At 37.3% G+C, this 12,861-nt stretch overlaps 1 protein-coding gene across 1 annotated transcript in view; it reads right to left on the reverse strand.

Moving 5' to 3' along the window:
* LOC119488107 (ankyrin repeat domain-containing protein 13C-like) overlaps positions 1–7,201 on the reverse strand; it is a 35,277-nt gene extending 28,076 nt beyond the window's left edge. Inside the window, exons 1-2 of the mRNA XM_037769405.1 lie at positions 6,511–7,201; positions 2,936–2,977 (exon numbers count right to left, since the gene is read on the reverse strand). Of these exons, the coding sequence (XP_037625333.1) occupies positions 2,936–2,977; positions 6,511–6,919 (451 nt within the window). The 5' untranslated portion in view covers positions 6,920–7,201. The remainder of the gene's footprint in view (positions 1–2,935; positions 2,978–6,510) is intronic.
* Positions 7,202–12,861: the final 5,660 nt, after the last annotated feature.

Raw genomic sequence — 12,861 nt, forward strand, 5'->3', positions numbered from 1 at the left:
GTCTTCTACCACTTAAGTTACTCTTTTCCTACTTTCCTAGAGATGAAACAATCAGTCGATTTATTGAAAATGATTAGTTGATTAACAGAAAATTCAAATGGCAACTATTTTGATAACCAAGTTATTTTTAAACCGAAAATGCCCCCAAAAAAATCTCTTTTTATTATATATATCATTTTAAGCTGTGTGTATTTGGGTTGTGGAGTGTTGGATAGACAAAAAAAAAAACTTTTGATGACGTCAGCTTGGGCTATGAGAAACCCTTAATAGCTATTTTTCCAGTATTTTCCAACATTTTTTAAACAGTTGGCAGAAATTGAGAAAAATAATTGGCAGACTAATCGATGATGAAATAATTGTTAGTTGCAGCAGCTGTGTATGCATTTTCCCTGAAGTCTTTTGGCAACCCTCAGAGAAAAAAAAATGCTCCCTGTAATAGCAACAGCATAATCCATTTTTCCATGAAGGACAAAATAAGTGTGGATAAAGAATTATGCCTCGATGTGCTGTGCCCAGTTGTTATAATTGAAAGAGAAAGTTGGTGAAGACATTGTAGCATCTCAGAAGAAAAAAACCTACATGTGCCCACTGCTGTGCAGATGTTTTATTTTTTTGACAAATGTTTATTTAGCCTTGCATCTATAGTTATGAACATACAACGCTGCTTTATCAGTGTTTTATTTGCTACTAATCGCAACAATGAACTGCATTACGTTTGTGTCTGTTAGTGACAAAGATATTTTTCACCTGTACAACAGTAAAAGATCAAATTTAAGGGACTATAGACATGCATCACTGTCATTACTAGTCTGGTAAATAATAAACACACGCACCACGCCATACACAAAGGGAGCCTTGTCCTCTCCATCCCACCAGAGCAGCCACACCCAGACTATGATCTCATGCTCTAGCCCTCAGTCTGTCTGGCCTGAGCATCCCTGGAGGACAGGCTAGCAGCCCAGGCTAGAGATAGGCAACCTCATTAGCACAATCAATCCCATAGCGTCCCATCCGCCACTACACTTCGGCAGTCCGCTATCTGGACTACAGCGGCAGGGCCTTCACTCCGTCGATGGGAATTAAACCTTGCAAATGTGAAATCAATTGAAACCCTCGCTCCAGTAACAGCCACTAAACAATTGCAGTACCAGTAACCCTATGCTTGAATTGTTCACTGAGAACCTGCTGCAGAAGAGGGGGGGATTAATTTTTCAATAGCATGTTCTGTAGTCTCCTTGCAATGCATTAATATTTTATGCACATGCTTTCAGTCCAGCCAGTGCAACTCGGCTAAAGAACAAAATCATGTAAAGACTTCTACAAAGCCTTCGTACATCATGACATATTCATCTTATGCTCCAAACTGATTGTTATTCTAGGACGTGTTACATAAATACACTAACATGTTACACTTTCTGGTTTCCTTTTGGGACAATACACATAGCTGTACCATCTGTGTGACACGTCATTTGTGCCATCTTTGATTCAAACTAATAACTATGATAATAACTAAGTAACCTCTTTAGCACAAGAGACACCAGCAGAAAAACTAATTATAGCCCACTAAGCAAATCATTTGGAAGTTGAAAATGACATCTTTTATCTCAGCTAATTATCCCCTTAGCCAGCCTCAAACTATTAGTCTTTGAGCCAGCGGTGGAACATCAATCAGAACAAGAGACGTGAGCCACTGAGAGGATCCTATTTCTTGCAGTGTCATCATTATCTAATCCCCACTGCATGTTATTTCTCAATAAATGTTTTGAATGACCATCAGAAGAAATTGTTTTCTTGCTACATTCTGCTTTGAATAGGGCTGCAAAATATATTGTTTTTTTAGTAACAATATCACGAAAGACTGCGATACTGCACTCAAGGATTTTTTGACTTGATCCGTAGAAAACTGTACTTTAAAAAGTTGTTAAATCAATATTTTTCTATTGGTGTCTTTTGTGTTCAATGCTTAATTTGTTCAATAAAATGGAAATAATTGATGGAAATAATTTCATCTAATTTTTTTGATTCAAAAGGCAAGTTGTTGTATTTTATTTGTCAGTATACTGAAAGCAGGAAGGCAGAACTGAGTATATATATAATATCTATTTATCGCATGTAATATCGTTATCTAGGGATGCACCAATCCGACTTTTTTAGTCCCGATACTGTACCTGGGCTTTGGGTATCGGCCGATACCGAGTACCGATCCGATACCAGTGTTTAATTAATAAGCTGTATGCCTCACTGTGTGGAAGTGACTGGGATCATTCTTTTATGTGTAAGACAACATCAGGCTTGACTTAAATATTGCTTTCCTAACTTTGTAAAACGAAATGTAACAATTAAATACATAGATACAAATGTGTTGAATTGTTATTTATTATTAAAATAATAAATTGTACACCAACATCTTGACAAAAAAATCTTAAAAATTATCAAGACTTATAATTCAAGTGTAAACCTTTTTAATGCAGAAAAAAAATGGTCAAAATTTAATTTAATTTAATTAAATTTCCAGTATACTGTATGTATATAGTATATAAACATAGAATTGAAATGAACAGATTGACCCCATTGTCACTGATATCCGACCCGGTATCGATGCATCCCTATCGTTATCGCTACATTCAACAACGTTATCGCATATTTTCCTCATATTGTGCAGCCCTAAAACCATAACCATAACCATAAACACAACCTCTTTATTCATGCATGAGCATCTTGCCGTCTGAGATTTGTGTGGTGATCTGTGTGACAAATGTCTGGTGGTGCTTACTTAGCCAGACAAATATACACACAAAGACGGGAAAACAAACTGAATCACACAAATAAACGGAAACAAAAGCCATACAGACGCGCAGAGAGATTAAATTAGAAAGCCACAGAGAGACAAATATAAACCACATAGAGGTGCATCCACATATACATCATTACTCACCTTTGTGTCCCATCATGACGGCAAGATGCAACGGTGTGTTTCCTGAAGAAGAGAAGAAAAAAAACAGAATTTGTCAACCGCTTTTGATAACCACAATAAGAGATGAGAGTCTGTGATGATAAGCACTGTGTCTCTAGGACTGTCACACTGAATTAGATGTTTAAATTAGGAGGCAGAATCAACTAAATTCCTAATGACATGGTAAGTATATGCCTATTGTGTGCTCTCCTACCATGACAAGCAATATTATAACTATTAACCTACTGCGCCCCCAAAATAAGCTGCCTTTAACTGGCAGGGGCAGACATAAAGTAAGCACTGAATGGGACTGGTTGCACACTAGAAATGCATTTGGGGAAAATAACATTTGAGTCAGGTGTGGAGAAGCACAGGGTTTTTTTTTCCCAGGATGTGAAATGTGCCTCATAAGCATAGGAGAATCCCTCAAGAGGAAACCAAACTGCCCGGTCAGCTCCTTCAGGCTTCTTTTCCAGGGAGAGAGTGGTGGGCAAGCATCCAGAGTAAAGAGGGCCTGCTTTGTAGAAGCCCCGATGTGCATGAAAATACAAGGTGGTGATCAGCTGGCAGTCCCATTCCATGTTGTGATAAACAGAATTCGATGGAAGTGAATAGGATTTCATTTGTATTAGCAATATCCCTTTCCAAAATCAGCATCCTGGTTACTTTAGATAATCCAGATCTTGCTGTCAATAGTTTTCATTGGCAGTTACTTCTTCTGCAAAAAGTCTGAAAAACGTAGTGTTGAAATGTTTAGTCAATGAATCGACTTTACTAGTCATACATTTTTTAATAAATTAATGTTTTTTTAAGTCATTCATTGAGCAAAAACTGGCAAAAATGAATGGTTTCCAGCTTCACAGATGTTAGGACGTTCTGCTTTCCACTGTTAATATGAATGAAAATGTAATATCTTAAATTTAGTGAGACAGAGAAGCAATTTAACATTTTTCATCATTCTCTGAGATTTTACAGACACCAATAAATAAAAAAAAGTGATTAATCAATCATTTAAAAAATTGTTAGTTGCAGCCCTATGACAGGACAACTCAAAACACTGGAGCAAAATAAAGATATTATCTGAGCCATCCATTTTTTGGGCTTCGAAGCGTCGGTGAGATATATCCGAAAGTATTTGAAACTTTGGGACAGTGCCGCTGCCGCGCTACTGCACACACACACACACACACACACACACACACACACGCACCTCTACACATAAGAAACAGCAATATCTGTCTTAGAATAACTAATAATAATTCATGTTGAATATGAATAACTAATAATATTGTGGGATTATTCCTTATCTCGTGGGCTATTTGGGGATTTATATATTTGTATTACATACTTATATATAAAAAAGAAAACAAAAAAACGCATTCAAATATTGATTTGGAGGTCGATTACCATGGTAACGATTAGTAATGCTTCGAATTTAACCATTGTAAAGGTATTCAACCACCAAACCACTATTTGAATGCTTCTGAAATGTGGATGAATTAACCAATCAATTATCAAATCATTTAACATCATTATAACCATTAATCGTACATTATACTTGCTATATGTGTGGCTAATGTTAGGCCAATGAATAGAATGAAAAATAAAACTTCTTTGTTCATATCCTGCTTAACAAAAATGTAAACACAATGCCAACAAATATTAATGTGACAGTCTGGCTTCAGCCTGTGGAAGCTTCAACTAATGTGTGCGTAGTAAACACACAAAACTGCTTCCACTGAACCACACCAACCCTCAACTAGACGGTGCGAAACCTTTGAAAAATACAGGCTGAAGTTCCAAAACAACACCTTGCAGAGGCCAATACCCTGTCTTGACACCTTGTAGCATTACACCACAACGTCAGAGCTCTCTGATTTGAAGACAGACCACATTCTTGTGCTGACACTGAGCACAAGTGCAGGGACATCTTTTGTCTGGGCACGTGAACCGGAACAAAACAATCTTGTCCTTTTGTTAGTTCAAAGGAGGGTTTCTGTTGAAATGGTGGTGTTATCTGAGCAGACTTTGCCCTGCAGACTATCAGTCTGGGGCAAAGTCTTGCAAATAATCCCTAAATACAGACAATAAAAATACGCATAATGGCAACTTTTAATAAAAAACCCAAGATGGCTTATCTGAGAGGGTTTTTGTGACAAGATCTGAATAATTCCAGTGCTGCATGTGGGAGAAAAGCAAAACCATTATTCTCACACACTTTTTCTGTTCTGTTGATTTAAGGACACTAGATCCCAGCAAACATTTGATTGTGTGGCCCATGTGGGTAGTAAATGGGCTGAAAAATGGGCCCTTTATGGGATTGTCCATGGGTTCCATAATTGCCCCGTGCCAATTGCCCTTGTGGGTTTCATGCAGGAGTACACTGGGTGTTATATGGGCCCAATCTGTCAATCATAAATCAATCAACATAAACCAAAACCCATCTCGGCCACAGGTTCAGGTTCTGTGTGGGAACTACATGGGGACTACATGGCCTGAAATATGGGTTGTAAGTGGGTTTGTCCACAGTTTCCATGTTGGCCCCATGCACTAATCTCCCAATAGTGACCCAACCAGGACCCACACAGGTAGCCCACATGGGGAGCCCATGTGGTACCAACTTAGTTGACCCAAGTGGGCGCCATTTGTGTTGCCCATTCTGAGCCCATGCACTAATTTCCTATTAGTGACCCACCTAGAACCCACTTGGGTAGCTACTTAGTTGATCCAAGTGGGCCCCAGATAAGATGCCCATTTTGGGCCCATACCCACTTGGTACCCAGGTACCCCCAGCATAACCCATGTGGGGCCCACATAACCATGTTGGCTGGGATTTAAGGGGGTATCATAATATTCCTCATGTTGGCCTTTGGTATAGGGAGATGCCTCGCCTACTTCCAGCCCTGCTGGGGGGACTGACTGATAGCCTATATTAGCTAAATAACTGAGCTTCACTGCAACCTTAAAAACTGGTGGATCGTGGATGGTTTCTGGACTCCTGCCTTTCAGGAGCTAAGAGATCTGGTAGACTCACCATGGATGTCTTTCTGAGCAGACTTTGCCCTTTGCAGACTATCAGTCTGGGGGAAAGTCTTGCAAATAATCCCTAAATACAGACAATAAAACACTCATAATGGAAACTTCTAATAATAAACCCAAGATGGCTTATCTGAGAGGTTTTTTTTGTGACAAGCACAATGAATAATGTCACAGTGCTGCATGTGGGAGAAAAGCAAATTATTCTTACACACTTTTTCTGTTCTGTTGACTTGAGGACACTAGATTTATAGATTTTAAGGGCTGAGAGGGAGCCAGGGTAAAATGCATTTCACTGTACACTGTACTTTTAAATGCATATGACAAATAAACTTGAAACTTGAACTAGATTTAAGGGGGTATCATAATATTCCTCATGTTGGCCTTTTGGTATAGGGAGAAGCCTCGCCTACTTCCAGCCCTTCACAACTGATAGCCTATATTAAGCTAACTTACTGAGCTTCACTGCAACCTTACAATTGATGGATCGGACTGAAGAGATAAGCATCTGGTAGACTCACCATGGAGGTCTTTCTGGGCGATATTCTGCGTCCGTATGAGTGAAGACAGCCGTCGGACATCTCCTTTAAACACACACTCATGCACCGGAAAGTCCTGCCCGGTTCGGATGACGATGGGGTTCTTGTTGTTGTCATCGATAACATCCGATGTTGTGGACAGTGTGTTGGTGTTGGCATTGATCTGCGACTGCTGCTGGTTCTGCTGCTGCTGCTGTGTGGATGATGAAGACTTGACCAACTTGTGATTGCTGAATATCTTACTCGCTCTGCTCTTGTTGTTGGAGCTCTTGGAGGTGGAGGAGGCGGTGGTGAACGTCCCGGTCGCAGCCTCCTCGTCCGGCTCCAGTAGATCCTCGTCCTTGCTCGGCCTGTGGTCCTTGCGCAGCGAGCGGATCTTCTCTCCGGTCATCTTTCTCTAAACAGTTAACGGAGGAGCGGAGCGGAGCAGGGAGACGGTGTAGGTGTCGGCGAACTGATGCGATTCGCCAAAACACACCGTAAACTGCACACACATGAAAAACACACTTAATATTTCCACCAAAAACGACAGTTTGTTCGAAGACGAGCAAGTAGCGGCTTCCGTTCACCGGTTTAGTATGAAAACAAACACTTCACTACACCCTCCCTTCGGTTCAAAAGTGTCGCTGGTTGCTGCAACAACATTAAGCGGCTCCCGTTGACTAGTACGGAAGACTCGGCTGATGGCTTCCGCCTCGAAGTATCGCGAGAGTTCAGGAGAGGTTACTAACGGTCACTAGCTAATATATAATTCCTTCAATATATTTTGTTTCTGGAAAGTTATTTAACCTTCTTGTTGTCCTTGGGTCAAATTTGACCCGTTTACAAACTTCACTATATCATATACTATCATTTCACCTAATTGCCCCAAAATTACATGGATGGTTCTTTGCAAAAAAAAATAATGACCACTACTTTCGTTGCATTATAGGTGTTTTATTCAAAATTGTAGCACCTGTGATGTTGGTGTCACAATGTCATTAAACATTTTTTTTATATTATAATATTTGTAATATTCTGACTAAACTTTGACATATACCAGTCTGTGATAATCCATCAATATTATTCCTCCAATTTTGAGTATAGTCCAAATAATTCTTAATTTCTGCATTTTTTTCCTAAAAAAATGAGGTTTAATTTCATATAAATTAGGTTTATTGAGCATGAATTCCCCAAAAAGTGTAAAACTTGTGGTAATGAGTTGGAATGAAGTTGGCCAAAAAGGTGTAATACAGAATTGGGTGATAATTTATAATGTATGCTTTAAAAACAGTCAAACCAGACAAAAGTTGCATGGTCGACGGGAAGACAACAGGAGGGTTAAGTATACAAAATGTCATACCTTGAAAAACAAACTGGGTGTTTATGAGGAAATATGGAAATCATTTAATGATTTAATAAAAACTAGTGATATTGGTGAGCTTCTACAGGAGTAATAATTAAGATAGGATACGTAAAGAAATAACAATAGTGGTAGATCCTTAGAAGTGAATGGATTCTTGTTTTTATTTTATTTATTATTTATTTTCTATATATTTATTTTCTGTTTATGTGTATCTTCATTTTGTTAGAGGTGCCATTTAACTGTTCAATTGTATGATTCATACTGTGAAGCTGTATATTGATTTTGGACCTGTAAGAAAGGGAAAAGTTAAGAGAGAACGGGTGGGTGTGTGGGGTATGTTATGTTTGTTAAAGTAAATCCTGTATTGAATATATTGCATAATAATGCTGATGTTTGTATAACAAAAAAAACAATAAAGACTGTTAAAAAAAAAAAGTATAAAAAATGTGAGATGGGGCTACTTCTGGTTATGATTTTAACATACTATTTTTCCCCAATAGGCAATGTTTATTGTCTTTTCCTGTTACATCAATGAAACATACACAATACAACAGTTCTTAAATCACAGTTCCAGAAACTGTGGTGAAAGTAACGCAAATCATTTACACATTTTTTACACATGTAGTCTATTAAATCTGTTTTGGTTAGAAATATTTAAGTTCATAGAAGACATTTTAAAAAACCTCTGTATTTAAAAGCAGAACATATCATACTCGGGAAACCTCCAATTGGTGTCGGTAAAGATGAACGTTACTTATTTAGAATACTCAGAATCACAGCACTGAAGCAAATAACAAAAGGGTAAGAAAAAAACTAAAACCCTAGATTTTATAAAAGAATATAAAGGATGTTTTTGAGAAGAGATGGAGTCTAACAGATTCTCTCTTATTTTTGTATTATTATTGGGTTTTATTTGTTTTGTGAGTTTTTTTTGTTATTTTTTTAATTCAATTCTTTCTTTTTATCATTATTATTATTATTATTATTATTATTATTATTATTATTATTATTATTTATTTTCTTAATTTTATTTCAATTTTGAATGTTGAAGTTGTTTTCTCTAGTGTATTTAATGAGTTTGTCTATAAGCTCAACTACTTAAAAAGTTGGTTCATAAACTATTGTAATTACGAACTGTAAATTGCATATATGAAAACAACCTCGAAAAAAGGGAAAAAATAAAGTATAAAAAAAATAAGAAATCACAGTTCCAATATTACTCTGGAAAAATACTCTAATACCAGTAAAATTCCTGGATTTATAACTCAACTTAAAAGTACAATTAAAGTACAACTATTATCACCAAAATGTACTTGAAGTATCAAAATGTGACTTCCAGTAGTAAGAAAAATGTGGAGTAAAAGGTTGAAAATGTAAATGTCCACCACTGTTAAGTGGTGTACTGTACAGTTTATTGTATTGTACCATACTACTTCAGCTATAACTAACAATCTCTTAGTCTCGTGTATTAGAACTCTGTCAGCAGAAGCCTACTGATGTGAATGTTGATTCCCCCAGACATTCACCTTTAAGAGCACAATAAACAATTCACTGCACCAATGGCCTGAGGAAAAGAAGCCTAAAAGTTCAATTTACATTTTGATTATAAAAATGTATCAAAGATGACAGCAACAGCAGCAGCCCCAGGCACACAGACGGATAATTATTTCCATTCTTGTGGTTGGCTTCAGGGTACAGTCAGAAAAGATAAATAAACATTATTTCATCATTAAACTCTTACAGTTTATCATTTTGTTCTCCCTAAAAACTTACAGGTAATAGCATCTTCTCCATCATGCAAGTCCACAGCGACGCTTGATATAACCTTTGTTTCCACAATAGACGGCAAAATAAGATGCAATGAGAAGAGAGCTCACTTGACTATACATTTATTTACATTCATCACATTCATATCACAAACTCATCTATTGTTCATGTGTCTAGTGATGTCTGACTATTGCCAGTGCTGATGGTCCAGGTGCTGAATGTGATTTTCCCTAGTCTCACCTGCTGCCTCCAGTCCGTCAGGAAGTTTGTGAGTTTGGAGCGGAGGATGACTGGGACAATGGTGTTGAACACTGATCTGAAGTCCACAAACAAGATCCTTGCATATGTCCCTGTGGAGGCGAGGTGTTGCAGGATGTAGTGCAGTCCCATGTTGACTGCATCATCCACTGACCTGTATGCCCGGTAGGCAAACTGCAGGGGGTCCAGCAGGGGTCCTGCATGTGATGTCCTTCAGGTGGGTCAACACCAGTCTCTTGAAGGATTTTATGACCTTGGACGTCAGGATCAAGCGCCTGTAGTCATTTAATCCAGGGAGTTTGAAAGTTTTTGCTCTATGTTAATAATACTCTTACCTGCCTCACTGAGTGTTCCTGTCCCACTTGATTAATGATTTGTGTGACTTTGCTCTGACATCTATCTATCTATCTATCTATCTATCTATCTATCTATCTATCTATCTATCTATCTATCTATCTACAGTATCTATATACAGTATATAGCTATCTATCTATCTATCTATCTATCTACAGTATCTATCTATATATCTATCTATCTATCTATCTACAGTATGTATCCATCTACCTATCTATTTATCTACAGTATCTATCTATCTATCTATCTATCTACAGTATGTATCCATCTACCTATCTATTTATCTACAGTATCTATCTATCTATCTATCTATCTACAGTATGTATCCATCTACCTATCTATTTATCTACAGTATCTATCTATCTATCTATCTATCTATCTATATATATAGATATATATATATATCTATATATATCTATTGTCGGGACCCAGCATCTGGCTGGTTTCAAGTGACCTCATGAACTCAGTAACCTGATCCTTGACCACAGGACTCATCTCAGTCCTCATTGGTTACAGTAACATTTCACCCAGAGGTGTGAAAATCACACAGAACAAAACCAGAGGAATGTTCTTTGTTCCTCCTCTTTCGACCTCTTTCTACTCTTTGCTCTTCACCTCCTGACCCAAGCTGACCAGCTGCTGGAGGTGAGCCACAGCCCTCTTTCTACTCTTCATCTAAGCTCTCCAGTCCAGAAGCTGTAGAAACAGTTCTGGTTCTGATCAATGGCCTGTTAGGAAACAGCCATTGCAACCAAGGAACCAAAAGGCAGACGACGCGAGTGCTCTGCCCTTTTCACCAGTTAACTTCAAGCTATCAAGCAAAGAAGTTAGCACCAAACTAACAGCAAAGACGACCTCTTTGACTTGGAACCACAACTTCAACACATGGAATCACAAACCCTTTTCTTCCATGGATCGGTAACGTACTGGGCGTAACTTAGCATTAGCAATCGCACAGGGCTGAGCAAGACTGTTCAACTTTGATTTCTAGAAAGTACTTGTATTGATTTGGTTTAATGTTATTCATTGAGTTTGACTGTGTTGATTTATCTGTATTTGATTTTTGGGTAACTGGCTTCGCCACATCTGATGTGTTTAGTTATGCTTCACATAGACAAGGTCTTGCATGCAACTAACCATCTTTTCTAACCCACTGCATATCTAACACACATTAAGATCACACACAGAAACTGTGAATTAGTTAAACATAAACATACAGTTTCAGATAATCTTAACCCCCACATCACCCCCCTCTCTGTCCTTCTTCTCAGAAGAACAAAGAGGTCATGTGGTGACATGCTGATGGCCATCTTTGATTCCGCCATCTTTGATTTAGCCATCTTTGTAGTTTTACAGTGCCTGCCATTTTGTTTGTAGGCCATACAGACATTTTGAGACAAGAACCCATCTTGTTTCCACCCCCCTTTCTCTCTCTCTCGCTCTCTCTCACACACACACACACATGCTTACACACTGTGTTTGGTTTGTTTAGTTTAGTTATTTAGTTAGATTAATATTGTGTTTTGAACCTTTATTATCTTGTAAATAAATGTTTGTGGAATATACATGCTGGTCTGTTTAATGTTACACAAGAGTGAATAATGCCAACCTCTGCTATGTCAAGAACTCCGATATCCTTCAACCTTTACTATCTATTTTGGTTATAGTTATTAATTTAATTATTAATCAACGTTCCAACTTGATAGTTTAGCATATATAATGAGACTATATTAACGTTTTGGTCATTGGTCCCTGATTCCAGGGTGGTGCCCCGTTTATTATTGATGTTTATTGATAATCTTTATTAATATTAATAATTCTATTATTACTTATTAATTAATTTGCTAATAACCAAAACCTACTTAAGTAGAACCCCTACACTATCTATCTATCTATCTATCTATCTATCTATCTCTCTACAGTATATATATCTATCTATCTAAGACCTCTAGTGATATCACTGAGTCTTCAGAGCACTTCCTCCCCCTATGGTTGAAGAATGGAAATGCAGCTAAACATCTGTGATGTAAGTGTGTGCCACAAGCCACAAAAATGCACAAAATTCAATGTATAACTTTATAACAACAAATGTTATGATGGTGGTTGAGGAACATCCTATTAGTATTGTATTGGGTGTTTACAGAGAAGTTTAAATTGTTCTCATTCTTTTTTAGTTTTACTTTACCTTAGAACTACATGCAAAAAAATCAATGTATAACTTTATAACAACAAATGTTATGATGGTGGTTGAGGAACATCCTATTAGTATTGTATCGGGTGTTTACAGATACGTTTTTCTCATTCTTTTTAGTTTTACTTTACAGAACTACATAAATTATCATTTTGAGACTGTTTAAAATCTGTTTTTTTATTATACTCAGTAGAACTGACTTTTAAGTCAATGTGTAATATGAAGAAAGAAAAGAGTGAAATGGAATGGGAACACAGCTAAACATATCTGATGTGTGCGTGTGTGAACATCCTATTAGTATTGTATGGATGTTTACAAAGAAGTTTAAATGTATTTCATTATTTTTTGTTTTACTTTTTACAGAACTACATAAATCATAATTTTGAGACTGTTTAAAATCAGTTTTTTTTATTATACT

The sequence above is a fragment of the Sebastes umbrosus genome, chromosome 5, assembly GCF_015220745.1.
Source record: "Sebastes umbrosus isolate fSebUmb1 chromosome 5, fSebUmb1.pri, whole genome shotgun sequence".
NCBI classification, from domain to species: domain Eukaryota; kingdom Metazoa; phylum Chordata; class Actinopteri; order Perciformes; family Sebastidae; genus Sebastes; species Sebastes umbrosus.